The 22,242-nt window shown below is 40.2% G+C and overlaps 1 protein-coding gene across 5 annotated transcripts in view; it reads right to left on the bottom strand.

The window, feature by feature from the left end:
- Positions 1 to 22,242, bottom strand: part of LOC128888722 (neurexin-1) — a 400,486-nt gene that overhangs the window by 179,557 nt on the left and 198,687 nt on the right. For all 5 annotated transcript variants that reach the window (XM_054145807.1, XM_054145804.1, XM_054145806.1 and 2 more), the window contains one exon: positions 8,517 to 8,543. In XM_054145807.1, coding sequence (XP_054001782.1) covers positions 8,517 to 8,543 — 27 coding nt within the window. The remainder of the gene's footprint in view (positions 1 to 8,516; positions 8,544 to 22,242) is intronic.

Raw genomic sequence — 22,242 nt, forward strand, 5'->3', positions numbered from 1 at the left:
TCCTCTTATTACCATGTCGCCTTTTTCCGGACTTTGTCCCGCATTCTACCTTAACGTCGTTTCATTTGTTCCCGTGGAACTTTTGGCGTCGCACGCCCTTATCTCCACGTTCGCTCTCGAGAGAATATTCTGTTGTGAAGAAGGGCATTGCTCTTTGGATTTCTTACGCGGATACTATTTCTGACTGCCTTCCGAAACTTTGCGTACTTATTTGTACGTGGTTCAAGGGTTTGTATATTTTTTCACGCGAGGAAATGCGTAGCGATGCATCCAGTGAATATTTTGGCAAAAGTGCATCGATGAGAAAAGAATTAATTTTGATTCTAATTTTTAATTTTAAAATTAGAATTGGATTAAATTGAACTCCCGATTATTTAGTTGAAGATGATTTATTATCCGGATCTAATAGCGAATCCCTTGCGTTCATCTTTGTGACAGAATATTTCGAAATTACTTTCGTAAGACGTTTGATTACTGATTTTAATAATAAATTTGGATTTTTTGTATACACATTTCACGTACTTCTATGTACTTTGGTTGTTCTTAATTCAGTCAGTCAATTGTTTTCCTGTACCGATGTTTTTATATTTGGACGTATAAAGTAACATTCAGAATGTTCGTGCAATTATTTAATTATAGAGATATATAGGTGAAATTAAACGTGGTTCAAATTCGTTTAAAACTGCAAAATAAAAATTACAAAAATTTGCAAATGTGTCCCGTGTAGGATAGATAGAAATTCCATGATAGAAATGGACAATATAACTTATTCCTTATAATAATAAAGAATAATAAAGAAAATTATAAAGAATAAGTGTAAAAACTGGTAAAGTAAGTGGAAGAAAATAAATACTTGCTTTGGAATGCGAACAGTAAAAATTGAGAAAGGAGTTGCGAAGGCTTCTGACGAAGAATGAAAATTCTGGGATGTACGATCGAAACCGAAGAAAACGTACGTAAGTATGTTCCGAGTCCAGCGCAAGCATTTTGAGAAATGTTTGCCCGCTGAAGCATCGCAGAACTAACGACACATTAATTAAAGTCGTGAAACTCGAGCCGCGAGTCGCGGTCTGGACCACATAGTTGGCGCCAACATTTAAATTACTTTACACCCGAATGAGTAAAATGTACAGGGAGTGTCGCCAACTTTCGGGAATTTTAAATCACAATACCAACGGCTCGGCGGCACGTTAATTAAGGGGTTACGCGAGTTTCGAGACGTGAAATATTCACGGCTCTTTAAACATTTTATTGCAGCGGAACGAAATTTTCGAAAGCTTCACATTCGCGGTACGCAAATCAGCATCGTTCGTCAAGTACAAATGAATTTTTCTTCTCTTTCGAATACAAAAGCTGCGTATATCGTGTCGCTGACCGTATTCTTTTAAAGTAGCCAAGCAACGCTTTTCTTCCGACTGCATTTACAAACGTTGACATTTCGAATAAAATAGTCCTGGGATGCAAGCAGTGTAAAACAGTTGTAGAATAAAATGCAAAATATACGTTTGCCTTCGGTGGCTTCCAAAGACGACATAGCTTGTTTGTAATCGTTACATGTTTCGTTCTACGACCCGCTTCGTAATGCTTTCATCACTTTCGTCCTAGCCATCAATTTCCATCTCTCATTCATCTTCATTTTCCATTTTATCCACCCGTCTTCATAAACCCCCGTTAACCGTAGCCGTGTCCCATTTCTCTTTCGTTCCACTTTGATGTTCGAGTTTCTCGTTTCCCGGTGTCGCCGGCCTCTTTCACTGCGTCCCGGTTCCCAATTTCCGTGCGCCATCTCCTCTCCCGTTAATATGGCGAGTGCTGTGGCCACCTTCGGTAACCGCGTCGCGTTTTTCGAACGCGATCCATTCGCATCCGCGCGTACCATTCAGAGATCGATAAAATTTTCACGAAAATAACACAAGCTATGTTTCGTTAGGACAATCTGTAGATAAAAATATCTGTACATCAGTTGTACAGAATCTATTCTGTAGATTCGACAGGCTATAGAGATAAGTTAAATTCATCGTATAGATCTTATACATTTCGCGTATTTAAATGTAAAATATAAAATAAAGACTCGATAAACGTATGGAATTCTATATAGACAGGTACAGACCAGAACTGTAATACACCATCTATAAATAAAGGTTACGCAGACTGACTCTGTACAATAGTTTACTTTTATAGTATTTTATGTACGCGAACATTATATTCTTTTTCAAACACGTTGGTCGGTATAATGTTCTCTAGAATAATAAAGACCGTAAACACTAACTCTATACGATACAGCACCTCTATAAAGCTCCATACAGGAGCTACGATTACGATACGATACGATTGTTATCCTAGGAACTTTTATAACAGAAATGTACAACAACACTTTCGTAACTTGGGTCTACGCAAAATTCGAATGGAAGGGAAGTGGAACCAGAATCATATGCACGAGAGAACTCAACGCGATCAACGATACCCCGTATCATTTCGGGTACTTGGCGTTATTCGTCGTTTCCACCTTCGTTCACGCACACGTGCGCGAGTTGGCCCTCGTTCCGCCATATTGTCCGTGTTCGCCGTTTCCGTTTCGCGGGGCAACAAATAATCCCAGCCCGTCCGCACAATCACGGGGACGACGTGAATATAGGCAGGTACCTCGCGAAGAGAGAGATTTCGTCCTGCACGAGCTCCGCGAAATTCCGCTCCACTTTTCCAGCTGGCGAACCGCCCGGACGAGCGGCGAAATTTCAGATAAAAATTGAAATTCACGGGTAGAGTGACGAGATACCGGAATTCGTTCGGGGAAACTGGGATTGGAAATAAAAATTTGACAAATTATTCGTTCTATCGTCATTGAGTATCGAAGATTTTCGCAAGTTACAGTAAATACTGTGCATAAACTTTGCAGAGTTTACGGAATTTTTATTGGAAATTCTGTGGCGACTGTACGGGTTATAAGGTAGGTCCTGTGGAAATGATGTAACATACTCGGTAATATAGACTCTTTTACGTACGGTATCGTTTACAAGTTTCATTCTGGAAATATCGTAAGATGAACTTTACTTTCACTCTATTTTATGCTCTTGCGTATTGTCTGCATCTTGTAGTTTCTAGATCCGCAGTCTACTCGTAGTACTACGAACATCGGTATAGAGCAGAGTGATATTACATTTGCGTTATATAAATCGATGAAAGCGAGCAGAGAGATAAGATGTAACAAGCTAGACGTAATTCCGTCAAAGTTCCTTACAAAAATCGTGCACTCTTAAAATTCTCCTCTCTGTCTCGAACACGCAAGGATCGTTCCCAATCCCGTCACCGGAGCCTCCCAATTTCGAATCACGCTTCGCCGTGCATTTCCCACCTACGAACTCGAGGCTTTCATTAGTCGACGCTTGAATAAATTCGGACGATGTCACGCCGAACGCCTCTCCTCCGTTTCCTCCATGTTTTCCATTCGTTTCTCCCGTTTCTCCCATGTTTTCCCCTTTTTCCCCGAGATTTCGCGAATCGTTTTCCTAGAGGGCCGTGGGCACGTTCCGTAATTTACGATCTCGTTAAAAACGGAGAAATCATTTATTTTCGCGCGACATGATCTACGAAGGCACTCGAGAAGGTACGACGCGAGACTGCGGGAGGAGAAAAGAACCGAGGAGGCCGGATTTCAGGGTTGCTTCGAGAAAGACTAGTCACGGGAATAGATCACTTTGCTTGCTACCCGGCCGCTGCAACTTTATTGCGTAATGAGCACCAATCGAGCAATTTTCCCGGGACCAGACTTGACGGAGATCGTTAAAACCGTGAGATCCGTTTACGCCATTAATCCACCTACCGTATTAATGATTCGGAAGAGTTAAACGAGACGAAAATGCTCGGCGCATCGTGCCAGTTCCCGTCATACGATCCAACGGGTATTTACCGATGCTACATTTTTAATCGTAAAACGGGAATCCGATCGAGAGAGATTAAATTGGCAAAGAATATATCCCGAATGACACTTCACTTCACTACGCGAAGTGTGTGGTACATTTTACGTTTTAATTCTGCGTACGTAGTTTTGCAAAGCTGCTAGTGACACCTTGAAACGGGTGGTTCGGGAGGTGATTTGAATTAGTTATTAATTAAAAGTAACTTACAATATATAGCACATTGTACGTAATGTATAGAGCCTATATAATAGATTTCGTATTACCTGTACAGTTTTAATATGAAACCATCTTCATCAACATTTTTCAAAATTTCCATATTCGATTAAGAACTACAGCTACTCGTGCGCTTAATAGTTTATCGATGAGCGGAGATACGATACCGAGGTGTAACGTTTTTACTTGCCTAACAGAATTCTTTTTTACGTCTAGAGGTTCGAGAAAGCAGTCAAGCGCAGGCGGGACGTGTCATGGCTCGGCTTTCTACCATTTCCTTAAGAACGAGCGATGCTTTGAGCGTTTTTTGCTCGGAAGCGTCGCGACGCGGATATCAGCGGTGGCTGCTAACTGGAAATTACTTCGAAAGCGCTACGCGCCTCTGGGATTTGTGGGCTATTTTAAGAAAATTAATATTTAACGCGACCAAGTTCGCGAGTTTATTTCGTTTTAGCGTGCTTCGCGTCTGGCACCAATTTGCTCTAAATGAGACATTGTTGGGAAGATGAAAGTGCAACCTATCGACGAAGGCGTAAGAAATATTGATCGGAGTAAGTGAAAACGTCGATCTAAATATTACGTCATTGAACGCTCTTGTAAAACTGAACCTTAATAAAGCTTAGAAAAAGAACGATCTTCTATTTCGATATTATTTTCAAATCATCCGCAAAGTCGAAAAGAAATGATAAGCTCTCGTTAGTTAATTATCGAAGTTAATAATTAACGCTGTATGAAATTAAAAAAAATGTACTCTCGACTCTTCGACATGTCATGGAAATAAAACTTTCAGCAGATTTTTCAGGATTATCCCAACTAATTCAGTAGTAAGGCTCCGCCGCGAACATAAAACGAATCTCTTAGGATACGTGTACATAATTTACGAGACGCTTTAAGGTTCAAACTACATCCCACGTATTTGTCAAACGACGCTATAAATTCATATCTCCCGTGAACTACCTTAAATTGCTGCTTCTCTAATGATAACTTTTCACACGAAATTCACGATTCTTTTGGAAACATATTTAAATTTAATTTTCTCGATCCAATACAAAATTTGCGTAAATGAATACTGGTCCACTTGTATCGAATTTCATTTTTATTCTGAGAGAAACAAATGATTCAAATATTCCACCAATTTTTTACTACGTACTGGGGAAATATTATTCAGCTTTTTTTAATTTCCGTTTATTAATATCGTATGGTATTTGTTGCAAAAGAATTTAATAACTCCTGGAATATCGAAACTTTTATATTTTCGGCAGTATTGCAAACGTATAGGGTGTACACAAACTTTTGTGACTGATTAGAAGGCATCGTTTTATTCCCCATATACAATTCATAAAGTAATACCAAATTCGTGAAATTCAGTTTGTACACGTGTTACCGATCTCTATATAGCCCACAAACTTTTTATCATCAACCCAATTTCATCAAGAGACCTTGTGCACCACGAGATTTAAGGGCTGGAAGTCCCCGAACCAGGAAGTACGTAATAGGTCCCTCGGAAAGAAGAACGACAGAAGAAAGAAATGGCGCTGACGATGAAAGGGAACCCAATTTCAAATAGAATCATTCAAGTATTTCGAAAGAACCAGGTCCCAACAGAGGGAAGATTGAAAGTTAAGGGCATGGTTTCCGGCGAAAAATTAATAATGAAATATCGCGAGAACGGTCAGGGTCGAGTGCCCTAAGGGACGTTCGTTGGGGCGTATGAATAAATGATCGGCCATTTTTAGCGAAATTCTTTCTCTGTAATACCGTGTCCTGTCTTTCCCCTCGTATTCCACCATTTTCCTCACGCAGAACGCACGTGGCCGTCTCCCTTTTATATTTCATCAAAGTGAAAATGATCCATCGGCAGTGTCCGTTTCAAAGCTTTGTTCGTTTGCTTTGGATGCGGGCACTCAATTTTTATGTAACTAATGCACGGCTTTGTACGGTGTTCAGGAACAAAAAGTGATATAACGCGGTGCACGTTAAAATTGCCTGAAAATATTGAACGACCGACGTCACATTGTTCCGGGGAGCGCTGGATGTTTGCTTGTTAATTGTGAAATAAATATTTCTCTATATTTTAGATCCATGTTGGAATAATAGTATCGAATCCTGAACGAAAGACTTTAAACGTTGAAAATACTATCTAATAAATAGCGTGGGTTCGGAATCGTCTCAGCTACCCCCCCTTTAGTGTCAGAATCATTCCGGTTCTTGTATTAATTCTGTAGCACCCTGTATACATATATTAAAATACCCCGCACGATCGAATGGTGTTGAGAGATGCTAAAGTCCCAGATTGCGCGGCGCAGCACCAGTTACAGTATCGAGGAACATCGGATACGATCGGGGAAACAGAGAAACGGCGTTCACGTATTCAAACCGATTTGCAGAAAAATATGAGGCCGTGGAAACAAGGACATCCAGGTGATGCAACGGGAACGAGACGTCCGCCTCGCCGCGACTTTCATCGGACTTTTGTCATTCTATGACTCAAAGGATCGAGAACCGGGAGGAAGACCGAGTTGGAAGTTTTTCGTGGCTTCGAGAAATGGCGGCCATTTTTAACAGGATTCTGGTCGTCCATCTCCTTATGTCCGCTGGCCGCGGCCTCTTATGCTTCGACTCTACTCCCTTCTATAGACGCGGCGGGGGAACACGAGACGCTTCTTCGATCGTTTCTTTCTTTCTTCGTTAACCTTTTCTTCCCTCCGAGGGTGTTCTTGTTTCGCTAACGATTATTTTCCTTCCTCTTGCGAACAGACTCATCGCGCCGGGTCAAGTGCGCTCGATATGCTTCCCGGGAAAGACAAAGTCGGGATAAATAGGAACAGACTCTTCTTCTTCCCTCGTTCGAACGATTCTAATGTTAACCATTTAACGAGGTAAATAAATGTGAAACATTTTATAGAATATTGTAACGTGTACCGAAGAGGACAGAATGCATCGTATCTTAAATATGGAATATCATTTTTGATTAAGTAACAACTTGGGTTGAAATAAGAAAAACTACCCCAAGACCTGAGAATATTTCGAATGAATGATCGAAACAGCCCTTTTAAGTATCAATACGATGAACCTATATTTATACTTAAAATAGACGCATCAGCTAAGCGTGTTGAATAATTAGAACCACTAGAGATAACAGATATAAATGAGAAGGAGGAGAAGGCGAAACGAGGAGGTTTACTAACAAAATTAATTATTCTGCAAACATTTCTTGCAAGAATTCAGGAAATGTTTTCTAAACATTTTCAACAAGATAGAACCAGGTCTCCGTCCTTCCCTCGTCTAACGTGTGAAATCCTATCAGGCGAAAGGATCAAGAATATATTTCCAGTTATTGCGTGGAAGAAAAGCACGATTGTCCCTGTTGGTTCTGCACGACTCTTCCCTGGTGTTGCACGAGACTGCATTTCCATCCAGGATTCAGGAAAATATGTCAAACCAATATTCCAAACGGTTCGAACCTGATGCTTTTAACTCTCGATTAATTCTTGAATTTATGTCAAGACACTGGGGGCTGCGATCGATCAGGTCGAATGAAGGCTTTCATCTGATACACCGTCATATTCCAAATTTATATTTCAAGAATTAATCTTCCCTTCCAGTAGTTCTATGTTGTATTATATAATTTTCTTGTATATCATTCTCATTTACATTCATTAGCCGAATATATTCTCATTAAATCATCTACATTCCGTTATCTCATGGATTTCTCAAGTTTCAATAATATATTCTTCGAATATATAATAACAAAGATAATATAGAAGCTGTATAGGCCATAATTTCGATTTCATTTTGTTGATTCTTAGAATTTTTAAAACGTATATTCGTTGCTGGTCAGTCATACAGCTCGAAATAAAGTAATTAAAAATATATATAGATTGTACGCATTTAAAAATATTCTCTCCGTGCAGTTTAATTACTTTATTTTCGATCGCATGATTGTTCAACGAAAATAGGCAAAATATAAATTTTAAACAATCTCGCAGTCGTTCCTCGTAAATGCCAACAAACCAAGCCTCATAAACGTGTATTTCCTGACGAATTACGTAGTTGAAAGAATAAATCGGATCGCTCGTAACCAATAATCGACGAAAGGATTCTGTATACGTGCTCTGATTACCGACCAAAATAAAAATACTCGAACAATTATTTATCGAAGTAAAAGAATTATTTATATAAAGGCGATCGTTCGTCCTGGTGTAAACAGAGAGATCTCCAAGCGGATATCTGATCTTTTATACGACATTTGTATTTCCTGCAGATACGTGCTGTGCACGAAGCACAAAAGGGACGAGAATACCGAGTAGAAGGAAAGTATTGTTCCCCGCGCACAAAAGCAGATGATTCGATATCCAATATATCCGTAGACAAGTAGCTACTCACACTGCAGAAGCTGGTGATGGAAGAGATCTGAAACAGAAAGCAGAAAGCAGCGATCAGTCGTTGGAATCCGCTGGAAAGCGCGTGGACAAATAATTGGCGTCAAGTTTCGACTGTACCGTGTGTAATATCGTTATTTAAAAGCTCTTGGTATGCTCAGATGTGGCGATTTTATGCAGAACGATGTATTAATTATTGCAATAAAGAATCAATTTTTCCTAGCTCCGATACCAAAATTATTTTCTGTCTACTACGTATTCTGTCTGCTGTGGCGGTAAAGTAGGGTATTCGTTCGGTAATGTGGTGTATGTCCTGTAGGTAAGTCTTGGCAACGCAGAACCCGAATCAGTCGACAGATTTATCGACACAGTGCTCTACATTACCGAGCCTTACCGACTGATTACTCTACCTTATCGATACAGAACGTGCCCCATTGTACATATATTACTCTACTCGAATACGAAACAACCAAAAAATAATGTTTCTATCGAAACATGAAAATAATTCAACGCGATAGACGATGAATCTTCGTTTAAAGACGGAATCGATTGTTTTCTGACGATGAGAAATAGAGCATAAATCCTCTTGTAATCGAATTATTCACTTTCGTTGTCGTAAATCGACTCGCTATGCAGATATACGCGTACGCGTAGCAGTATTCGCGAAAAGGGAGGAGTACGAATTGAAATTCAAAAACCGTTCCCGAGGGGAACATTGGCGTCGACCGCAGTCGAACGCCGATCGCGACGGGCGGGCTTCGAAAAAGTTTCGGTCGCGATTATCATAAGAACTTTCGCGACAGTAAAACGGGTTACCCTCGGCTCGCTTGAGAAAAACGGACGAGCGTTTTACGTATTCCTCGACGTTTCGAGGGCCGAACTTCTGTGTACAGCGACGGAATTAGATCCCCGGCCAAGTTGCCTCTGTCTCCACTCGCTGCTCTTACATTTCGTACCTCTTGCTAACGACTTTACTTTTTTTAAATTCCCCGCAACTCACTCCCTTCCACTCCTCTAGACACCGCGCGCGGTGGATTTTGTTAAAAGTAGAGATGCAGCTTCGAAACCGTTACCTTTTACTACGTTGCTGTTTATGGTAGCTGGTCGGAAGCGGTGTGTTTATTTAAACAGGATGCTGCGTTCTTTTCCTTGAGCAAGAGTCGTGGGAACTTGGGGACAAATATTTGCCCTTGGAAAAGGGAAATCAAAGAAGTTAGAAATTTTTTAAGCGAAACGATCCGCGAGAGAACTATACTCTTGTTAATAAATAAGTAAGTAACTGAAAAGTTTAACGAAAGGTCACAATCTTGGCAAAGATCTGTATTAAAGTTTCAACTGGAAGTTAAAAGTTCCTCGAGGACTTCACCAATAATAATTGCTTACTTTAATGGTAATTGATGGTTTATTACACATTTATGGCTTAATGGATTCTGATGCATTCGCTTTGAAATAAATTCCGAAGAACTCAAGGACGACGGGATGTTTAATATCGAAAAAGGATTGACCTTGATAAATTGGTTCTCGTGTAGCCCATTTTCCAACGGTGACGTTTCTTCGCGAGATAAATTGCCCCCTTCGGCTTCGACTTACTCTCGCAATCGTGACAAATAAGACGTATTAAGGTCAGACAAGGTATCGGCTGCACGTAACTTTAATTTAACGAACGAAATCTCCGCCAGGTCAAGGTTGGGGTCCTTTTCAATTCTCGATGAAATTTCAATTGTGCCCTCGAGAAATAAACTCGGAGAAGTGTTTATATCCGTCGAATCAATTTTTAAAAAATTGATCAGCTTACAGGGGACGATGAAACGAAATTTTGTTATATTTGTAGTCTATTCGTAGGATGGTTAGTTTCGAAAATAAAAATTGAAAAGTTAGAAGTTCGTTGGGAAAATTGAATTGGAGGAAAAGTGTTTTCCAAGTATTCAATTCTTATCTGTGCAACCGAACACCCTGCGAATAAATTGTAAATATAGAAAAGTTCCGTCTCATCATCCCCTATAAGCTGGTATTTATTTTAAATTCACACTTCCACGCCTTTCACAATTTCCAACAAAAATCTACTGCTGTCCATAAAAACCTCCAAAATTTATTTAAAAGTTCCATAATCAGACTTCTCCAAACTTCTAGCACATCCGGACAGCAACTATTCGATATCCGCATCCGTAGCCTATTAATTGGCACTTTTTCTTCGGCAAACAAAGTTTAATCGGGGAAGGACCTCCAAGTTCCGCGAATACTCTCGGGAAACGAGCGATCACTCTTATGAAATAATCGTACGTTCGGCTGGCTTTTAATGAACGGATTACTGGTTCGGTCGTTATCGTTAAAACTTCCAGATTTTCATCGTACGGGTAGAGAAATTTAAGCATCGAACAATTTCCATGGCCTGTGTTCCGCGCGGCCCGCTGGAACTTGACGTATCCTAACGTCACGTTAATACCTCGGGGCAGGGTAACTCGGCAACCCTATTGTTCACCCCTGATCGGTTATCCGCTTCGCTAACCTCCGATTAAATTCGCTGATGAACTCGCGACGATAAAGTTCGGTCAAGTTCATTACGCTCCCGGCTGGATGTTCATTAAAACCGTAGGAATTGAGGCGTATCGGAGGAACTCTTTCGTCGAATGTACATTATTATGCACGCCGTGCTCGCTGTTTCTTGCAGCTCTGACCTTTTTCTTTGCTTAATTAGCATCCAGGAAAATTCGAACGTTCAATTCTTACGCCCGAACGTTCTTTGCACGCTAACAATAAGTACGATATAAATCAAGAAATATACGTTCTTGTAATTATTTCATTGGATTCTTTCATAAATGCGTTTAAATATTATGTTTATAAAATTCAAATGGTCTTCTCTAATTCATACGTTCGAACGTTTTTTTGGCGATAATTATTACTTTGTACCTTTTGGAACAAGATCCGTTCCCGTGTATATCGGGGAAAAAATACCAGAATTAAGCTACTTTAAAAGCTGTTACATTTTAACTTGAAATTCACCACCATCGACAATGGAATATTTATATTGTATTAATGGAATTTTTAAGTCGTAATTCACAAGTTCTTGTTCGTTTGATTTCGTAGTAACGATGCACGAATGATATTAGATACACAGAGAATTTCGCGAAACTAGCTCGCGTCTCCAGGAATGAATTCACCAGGCATAAATAATCAAGCAAGTTCAGATAAACGTTTATCCTATCTGATTTCATTTTTGCAGTTATAGCCGCCATTAGTGTATTAGTAATTGTTGTTTTAAACTGATATAACTGTGTTTAGTTTGAAATTCCCGTACCACTGAGATATTTACAACCGACGTTTCGTACTATCGGATACGTGTCTCGTGCTGTATAACTTTCATAATGTTTAATGAATCGTTTGAATATGTCCTCTCGGTAATAGCTGCTCGTATCGGAAACTAATAGCATTTTCTGAAAACACGGGTAATTAACAAGGGTATTAAAACGACTGTAATTTGGAAACGAGGTTAACAGGTCGACTGTTTGAACTTCTATATTACTCCGGGTACAGAATTTATGGTGAAAATTATCCCCAAATTTCATTTAACATCCCCCTATGCAGGTATCGCAACTTCCACGTGAGGAAATAATTGTTATGCCATCATTCTTGAATAAAGAATTTAATGTAAATTTGTATATAGATTGATATCGTCGTACTTATCGGAGTAAACATGACACCGAACAATTTTATATTTCACTATAAATAAACAATGGCCATGATAAAGGGCTGAAAAGGTAATGAAATTCTGAAGCAAAAATTTTCAACGGACGACTCTTTTCTACGCTTTAATATGTTTTTAATTCGCTTGGCGTACCTCCAAATGACAGGATATTAAAAAATTCATTGTACCAGAGAGCAACTGTTACTTAAAATTACCTTCTACCTAGAAAGCCCAATTAATTTCCGCGTAATTAAATACTCTTGTAGAAAGCAACCCGGTATTTACAAAATGCGAATTAATTTAGACGGCAAACAATTTCTTACGAAATTTCACTGGTTGGAGAGCGTAGTCAGAGCGACGCAACGAAAGAACACGTCAGGTCATCTCGTTTCAAATAACTTCGCGAAGCAAACGTAACGAACCTTCAATGAAGAGTAATGAACGGTAACAATGACATTATAGGACGGACTAGTAACTCGAAGAAAATTGTTTAGGTTGCAGAAGGTCGGTAATAAATTAACGATTTATTAACGACGATTTTTCTCTGACTGATAAATGAGCTTTGCGTTTTCTGCGCGGTTGTCGACCAAATCGGAGTTCGATTTAGATGAATTTTCTAATATTCAGAAAAAGTTGTGTACTTTTAATTCGACGTTTGGCTAGATAACAACGACGACAGGTTAGATAATATAATATGATAATCGTATTACCAGACTTTTTTTATTATTATATTTAGGTATGCGATTATATAAACATATAAATATTATATATATATTTTTATATACGAATGAAATATGATATAAAGCCATCCATCTACGAAAAGAATTTCGCTCTTTGCGGTTAAAAATGAAATGTTATTACGTTCACCATTCTTAGAGCATTTCTACATTTTTGGGAGAGCTATGAATAGAGGTACGCGAATGCAAATGCAAAGTAATACGAATCAAAAATTAAACGAACGTGAAGAACGAACAAGACCGATACATTCGGTGTTATAGTCAAGATATATAATTTTGCACCCTTACAAGCGATACTCGCTCGTTACGTTCGCATCCGATAAAATTCCTACATCGAAGCGGTCCCAAAGTAATCACAGAGGTCCAAATCCGCAGCAGGGAACTTAGGGTCACCGAGCACCGTACCAAGAGCACATCTCCCCGCGACCCATTTCCCAAGCAACAAAGCGAATTTCGATTGGACCACCGTCTCGCTAGAATAACTCGGAAATTATTCCTCGAACGTGGCGCATCTCGGCAACGGATTCCGCCCGAAAATTCCCTCGAACCCCGAGTTACGAGTCGCAGTCGGCAAAATCGCCGTAGACAGATTGCGGAGGATCTCTGACGTGTCATCGGACCGCTACACGTTCTTCGAGCGCGAGTGGCAATCCTTAGCTCCTTCTCGATTCCACCTTCCCGTGTGTTCTCCTTCGACCCCTCGTTCCAACCGTCTTTACGCGCGAGGAAAAGCGCGACGACCGGAAGCAGTCGCTTAGAGCCGCGCACCGGGACGCCGTACACCGTGAAAAGATATTTCGCGAGAACGTATAGATACGTCGCGTCGCGTCGGCCGAGCTCGACCAACTATAAATCAACGTGCAACGAGAACGGGTTCGACTTATGCATCGATAGCAACCTTCCTTCCAACCGCCTTCCTCGTCACAGCGCGACGCTGACGCGATGGAAACTCGGGGAATACCTTCGATTCCATATCGAAGTGGGCCATCTTCGCCCGGTTACTTCGAGGAAAATCCATTTTCCATAGTGGGTGAAACGAAACACGAGACGCGATTCAATATGGCTGCGAGAAGAGAGGACAAGTTCAACCATTTGTGACTGATATTTTCCTTTTCGCTAGGACGAACGGCCGACTTCGAACGATTTTAGGAATATTTGATGAACTTTTTAGAGAGCAATTGTGGGAAAATATCGTGGGAAAATATTGTGGGAAAATATCGTGGGAAAAATTACGTTTTCCTGTCCCCCGAAATTAAAGTGGAGCTAAGAGGAAGACGATTGGGTGACGTTAGACATAAAATGATACGTTCGCAGTCACTTCGACTTTAGTATAAATAAATTTTGTAAATATTCTAGATATACCGTGGAGAACAAGAACGTTAATTGCACGCATGTTGGACTTGGCTTCCCGACTCGCGATTATCACCACTAACGTATCACCAATCTCGCGTATAGTATCTTTAGCAGACATCCAGTATAAAATTTATAGTCTACCCGTGGACCGTCCAAATACCACGAAGTTGGAAGTTCACGAAGTGCGAAAGTTCAACGTCGAGTACGACTGCGGGAGAATACAAGAATTCGGAAGTTCGTAGTTCACGGAGTTCCCGGCTGCAAACTTCGATGAGTTCTGTCTCGAAAACTACTCCATTCGTTGGACGCAGGTTCCAGCTCTTCCTCGAGATCGTCCCTGGACGCTGCGAGTGTAGAGAGATAGGATCACCGATAGAGACTTCTCGAGTGGTCTTCTGAATTTTGCATACTACGTAGAAACAGACTTGTCACGTATTTACGCGAATGGGTGTATCCAATTCTCCCGTAAGTATTGTTACAAGTGTTTGGGTATCGTTCCGTTACCAATGCAACGTGCGATTTTAAACAAAGAAACAAGAAAGAATGATATCGTAACGAGCAATAATTCGGACTTCTGAATAATGTCACTAATTTCTTTAGCTTCAGCTCGATGAGAAACACGAGAACAACGTGATGAGATGTTGCAATCGAATAGCAAGAGAATATAATCTGAATGTTTTACGAAGTTTCCCGAGTTTAGTCTGAAAGTCACGCGGCGTTCAGTTTGTCGATGACAAACCGGGCAGTCGATCGCAGTGCCTATCTAATTGCCTATCAGCAATTAGACGGCGAACGCCTCGAAATAACGGAAAAGTGTCGAGCAGCGGTGGATCCCGTGGTATAATTCATATAGCATTAGGCGAGTAGCTGGCCAGACGCGCGAATCCGGATTAGATAATCGCGATTAACCCGTGTCTATGTCCAGGTCGTCACAGTTATGCGCGTACACGTATCGATCGTAGCGGTTCGCATGCGAAACGTCATCAAGAATTCGAGCTTACAGCCAATAACGAACGTTACCGCGAAGTGGCGAGCATTAACTGGAACCGTGCGTGTCGACGGACTGTCAGCAGCCGGGGTCTTCTGGGAAAATTAGTCTCTTTCGGTGGTCTACTCTTGTCGACAACTTCCACGAACGAGGTTCCTTCCTGGTGCTCGTTCTTCGCGATGGGAAGCTTTAAAAAGCGTAGGGCAAGGAAGCCGGACTCGATAGTTTGAACAAAAATCAATATCTACCTGTAGGGATATTGATATCTTACCAACGTCTCTACGATACCTATGAGGTGTCGTTACCAATTTGTTTTATTTCTTTGCGGCGAGCTGGTCCTTAGTGAGAATTCGGTCGCTATTAGAAATGAAGTGTTACGTGTAAAATACATTTTATTCCGCGTCCTGAAACCCTACCGAAAGTAAAAATATTTCCTCTCTCTCTAAAAGCAATCCATATTCATATATACATAGCAACAGTAAGTCTTGTCTACGTGTAGCAGCTATACTATAGCTTCTCTGCAATTAATAGCCAGAGTCCTAACTATCCGACGTTCTCAAGGTGGCGCAACCCCGTTCATTTGTGCTCGGCCAATCGAACGACACGTGTGTAAATATCCGTCACGTGTCGTCTAACCCAAACCTCCTTTCCTTATTTTCACCTTTAACGAGCAAAAGCAGGGTTTGCCTGAAATCCGCCTCCATCGGGATCGAGGTGGGGGTGTCTAGACACCCAATCTCTTTCGCCTCTCTCTTCCACGCGTGACGACTTACATTAACGCGTCGCGTTCAGCCCCCGAAGCGGAAACCGGTGCCACCTGGGGGGCACAACGCACGATCGAGGGACAAGATTCGAGAATAGGAGCATATTTCTTTGGACGAGGGCGCCTGAATGCCGAGCACAGCCGACCATGTATGCCTTTCCGAGGCCTCGCCGTGGGCACAGCGGATAAAAGGTTCTTAAATGGACCCCGGAAAGCTAAAGAATATTTTCGACAATTTTTTCCTTATTATTTTCCTCACGAATCTATACATCATGCATATAATATACATATGTACAATAACGTACATGTTTTTCATCTTAAACTGTCTACTACATAAGGGTTGGTGGTCTTTTACTGTTAAAAAGTGAGCATTCCAGGACATTCTTTCCAAACAAACGATGCGAGGAACCTATTCGAGATTTTTATTATTCGTTTAGTAAACACTTGCGATATGGAGAATATTTTTCCTAGGTACAGAAAATAAGTAACTTCGATGATATCGTTAGTCGAATAAGAAGATAACATCTGTGGGGTGAGAAGGATTAAAATAAATCTTGAATTAAAATCGACCTAACTCAAGATGTCAGAGTGTTTTGTAACCACCAGATGATACTTTATAGTATAAAGTAATTTATCGATATTCAGAGTTGATAGAAATATGCCATTTGAAAAATTCACTCCTATGGCTGAAAATTCCCTCTTTGTCCAATTAGAAAGAAAACGAGTAAATGTAAACCTGCTATCCTAATTTTAAATAAAAAGAATATTCTATATACTTATTATTCCATGCTATAAACACACAATACAGAAGTTCACCTTAAAGAAATAAAAACAATTAAATATAAAACAAGTAAATGTAAACCTGCTATCCTAATTTTAAATAAAAAGAATATTCTATATACTTATTATTCCATGCTATAAACACACAATACAGAAGTTCACCTTAAAGAAATGGTATCGATCATACTATTAATACCTCGGTAATCCATCTCAGGGTATCGGAGAAAGCAGTTTCTTTCTTGGAAGAGAAGAAGGATATTCTCAAAAGAGCACTTAATGCCTACCAATACTTGGACGAAAAGAAATTGGAATAGTTTTAACACAGTAAAAAGTTGGGAGTTGAGCAACGACGACGTAAATCGAAGTTGAAGTGGAGCTCGCGTTTGTCTTTCGCGAAGGGATGGAAATTGTTCGATGGATTTCTTGCTGCAGAAAATGCTAGCGCCACTAGGAAGATGTTTGGACGGATTTAAGGGCGTCTGCGAGGGGATTAATGGCGTTGGAGGTAGGAGCTTTGATGTAGATTTAGGGGAGTTTACATTTTAAGTGGTATTAGTTATGGAATGATGGGATTAATAGTTGACGCGAACTTTGATGTAGGAGAAATGGGCGGAAGATGGGAAAATAAAGCGTGAAAATTGATGGGAGACAGTAATGGGATTGATATTATTACAGATAAAGGAAATATGAATACTTGAGTACACAATTTTTACTTGCAGCCCCTTTTGCAGGATGATCGACGGTTATTAATCTTACGTCAGTGTCCTGGAGATTTGAAGGCTTTTCAAAGTCTCCAGGGATTTAGTCCTAGCGCCGTATGAAACGTGCGTTCAAACTGTGATTTATAGAAACAAAATCAAGAAGATTTAGACTTTTCTAATGCACATTCTTTATCTATACAAATGTAAAAGAATTTCTTTAACAAATCTTCAAGGAAATATCATTCTACGTGAAAAAGTAATGCAAAATCATTTCTCTATCTTCCCTGATACAGACAAAAATTAACGAAATTAATGAAAAATTTGTTTTCGTATATTTTCAGCAATTAATAAGTCGAATACAAGCCTCTGACACGGTATCATTATTTTCAACTTTCTTCTTAGTTTGATCTCTACAATTACCCAGTAGAATTACTTTCCGTAATTAGCAAAGAAATAATTTCTTTTTCTTGCGATTAAATATTATAAGATTCGCGTATCAGGGGTTGAAGAATCCTCCCCCGTCCTTCCTTTCGATACCTCAAACGTGACTTTTACTAGGTGATACCGCGTTTCAGCTTGTAATCGAGCGTACACTCTGCTCCTTTAATCGTTTTCGCCTTCCCATTCATCGTGTCGAGCAGAAACGCGTCTGGGGAGGCTGGAAAGGACGCGGAAGGAGCTGAAAGGCGAACGACTGGGAAATATCCACTCGAGCTTTCATTCAAACTCTCTACGACGCAGACGACTTCTCGAATTCTTTCGACGCGTCGGATCAAACCAGCTGAAAGATCTCTGCGTCCATGCAAATGTTAACTGACAAGTCAAAGACACGCTCCAAGAGCGTGTAGCGACCGAACTAAATATTAGACCAACTGAACATTAATTTCTGACGATAGTTACAGTAAACTCGTAAAATGTAAGGTGTAACGTGTAAGTGTACACGAAATCGTGAGATATCCTGTCACTTGATTTCCAATCCATCCGACTCTCGCGTATGCGCGAAGTCTGTAAATTCTTTTAATCAAAGAATCGACTGTCGTATAGCAGTAAACATCGTCCCTTGGAAAGGAACAGGAATAAACATTCTAATAACACCTTTCCATGAACGTTAACACCGTCGTGGCGAAGAATAACGCGGCAACAACCCTCTTACCGTGGTATCAATAACGTATCCGGAATGGAAAGCATTATTTACCCAACAATAAAGCCGTTGCATCACGGTGAGATCATTTCTCGCGTTACGCGCGTTGCATTATGCAACTTGAAGTATAATTATCGCGAGGGAGACACCTCGTCTACGGAAATAACCGTGTCGCGAGGCTTTTGTGCCAAGCGAGAACCGTTCGTTTTCGTTCGCTATGATATCCGATCGTTTACGCGTCACGTTATTCGCGATATAATCGCTCGACGTCGCAGCGGTTGCTTCATCAATCATAAAGGACCGACTGGTGGCTGATGTAAAAGACGTTCGATTATTCACATAGCCGAACGAGAGCCATGCACGTCTCTTTGATCGAAAGCTCGACGCCCAATCGACAATCACGCACCGGATACCGCGACTTCGCCGAAGATATTCCTACCTCTTGAATTAAGGTATACGATGTCATGCGTGTATGACATAAAATTGTTCGAACCTCCAGCTACCGAACTGCTGTGTCTTCGATCTTCTTTTTAAATTAATCAATCATTCACGATTCTTTCGTTATTACCTTTAGCGATATAAAGAACTACGGAAATAGAGAATCTAATTATATTGACGATAGATAATATTACATGATATTTTATATTAAAATATTTGTCAAGTAAAAATTCACATTAAGAATCTTCGTTGAATAAGAAATTATTTTATCGTTCTTATTCGAATTCTTGTCGAATAAGAATTCCCATTGAGTTTCTCGTCAAGCTGAAATGTACATTAAAAATTCTTTCTAAAGGAAAGGAAAATACTTATTAAAGGAAGTATTATTAAATAAAACGTAAAGAATACAGTACCGATTAAAGAAAGAAAGAATAATTCGGTACTTAGTCGGTTAATGAGCGCCATTGGTTAGGCTCTATCGCTAACGAGCGCATTTGGAGTTGCAATGGGACACAGAAAAAAAAAAAACCTCTCGAACTGTCCCGTAATTGGTGCTTATTAGATAAAGCTAAAGCAAACATTCGTGCATGGTCCGTAAGAGCAGGCGATTATTTTCCTGGTTTCGTTCCACGATGCGCGTTAATAGCGGTCCGTGGTGTAATGAAAAAGAAACGAGTACGATTATCGCGTGAAACACGCACACGCTCGTGCCCACTGCATTTTAGACTATGCTACACGCGCTGACTTCGTCGCGAGTGCCGGTTGATTGGACGTAACAGTTCGTACGAACCTCGAATTATTAATAATAGCTGGCGGTCGCTGTGTGCCATTAAACGACATCAAATCTTCCAGGATCATCGCGTAGAAGCCGATAATTTTACGTTTAACCAACCTATTCCGTGGCGAGACAAACAGCGCTCTTTCATTAGAAATTCTGTCCAGGAATTGGCCGGAATGGTATGCGCGACTCTAGACCAACGTTTAAATTTCTGATTAGAGAAATGGCAATTAAGAATCTCGAACAGGCTGTTGTTTATTTGATGTCTGGGCTCGTTGCGGGGATATTTTCAAAATAATATATCATAAATGGTATCATCGAATCGTCTAAAGTAATATGTAAAAAGATGCGACGATAGACGTACTCGACGTTATTTATTAATTACAATAAAATAACGACTCCTGTGAAATACAAGTCAGCCGACAATAGTTCGTTATCAGATTTCAGTCGTGCCCATCAATTTCACTCGTCTCTTCCCATTTCTCGTCAATTGGAATATTGTTGCCGTAGTCGATATTCACGATACACGCTTTCCACCGCTAGGTAATGGAAAAGACGACGGAGGACGTCAACGAGGAGGAAGTGGTGAACTAGTTATCAAGGAAGGAACCGGTGAACTTGCCTGCGTACATTCAGAGGCCGGTTAGATTGAAACTGTCAAACTTTCGGCGATAAGTTCCAAGTTTCTCAACGTGGCTTCCGGGCACGCTGGTCGGTCCGACAGACAGTTTGCGGTGATGCGCGAAACTTCATATTTTCTTTTTTTTTTCTTTTTTTTTTCTTTTTTTTACTTCATCGTCTCTAACGTTAAACGAAAAAATTAAAAATACGCTGAAGAGCTCTTCGAAAACTAATTGGCGCGATCTTATGTCGATCGAAAATCTTGGATAAAAGAATTCTTAATCGATATTCTGGTCATATATCTTTTCATACATACGCTATTTCAATATTCACGTAATTCTATGAAGTTGAAATCGAGGTTTATTTACGAATTATAATAAAATCAAAGGAGAAGGGTATACTAGAGATGTCCATGCTATATTTTTGTAAATGTCGTTTCGGTGTGTATGAAGATCTTAGAAAATTATTTTTCTTCACGAATTTTAGTAAAAAATAAACGAGAGAGAAAGGGACCAGCATGATATATTTTAATTAATCCCTAAAACGGAAATCGAAGAAAAGAAAAGATCAGAGAAAATCAGAGGAGAGATGAACCGTTATTAATATGCAAATTTGTCTTCCCAGAATGTAATATTTATTCATTCAGCGTCTCGATTCTCGACCGATATCAGGCCCTTCGCAAGAGTAATCTCAAACCTGGAGGGCTTGATGTGGGTCGAAACGTTGAATGAATAAATATTGCATTCATGGAACAAAAATGATATCGAATTGCTCGTAGTATTACTCAAGAAAAAACTCGTTCGGCAAACTAACGATGTCGATGAGTAAGATGAAGACTCTCTTCCGTGTTTAATCTACAGGGTGTCAACGCTTCGAAATGTACTGATTTTCAGTGGAAAAGTTTCCAAACAGAGACTTTTCCACTGAAAATCAGTAAATTTCGAAGCGTAACCGTAACGGAACCTTTGCTGTGATATACAATTTTCGATTTAAGGATTCGCCCGCAGTCTAAGACTACGTAATGCTATCCATTATACGGATTCTCCTTGCCATGCGATTTGTTCGTGGTTCGTGTAACTTTCTACTCGGTGGTTTTCGAGGGACTTAACCGGGCTTCGAAAACTCGGTGAACTTTGTTGCACCCTTGGACGGGACCTAATCCTGTCCCTAGATTTTGAACTAAACCGTAATTAATTGTTCCGACTCTCGATGTGCTGGGCCCGTTAATGTAACTAAGGGAAATTTTCAACCATTTTTCTCGTTGGATCGCATCGTAGTATCGATTGAACATATCTTTTTACACAAAGGATCGATTTCAAGACTTAACCAACGCTAATTAACATTTCTGAGCATCAGTAACACCATTTCATTTACTCGATTCAAATACAAGGTTTTTCACATACGAAAGGCACTCTTAGTGCTCGAAAGATTTTCAAAATAAATTATCTCGTGAACCACGTCTCCTACGAAAATATACTCCTATCCTCCCTATCCTCTCCCTTTTTCGACGTACTTGTACACGAGTAATATTCCTTTATCAGACAACACCCCCTGCACTAACCAATGCCAAATAACAGCTCGTGTTTCTCAAGCTTGAAAACCATCTACTAAAATTCCGCCTCCCTTCAGAGCTGCATAACAAATCGAACGCAATCGATGATCGCCTTAAATCACGCCGCGTCCCTGGCGAATCCCAACCCGACACCGATCGCAGTGCCGTCCATCTTGCGGAAGGAAACGGGGACATA

The sequence above is a fragment of the Hylaeus anthracinus genome, unplaced genomic scaffold, assembly GCF_026225885.1.
Source record: "Hylaeus anthracinus isolate JK02 unplaced genomic scaffold, UHH_iyHylAnth1.0_haploid 11994, whole genome shotgun sequence".
In the NCBI taxonomy this organism is placed as follows: domain Eukaryota; kingdom Metazoa; phylum Arthropoda; class Insecta; order Hymenoptera; family Colletidae; genus Hylaeus; species Hylaeus anthracinus.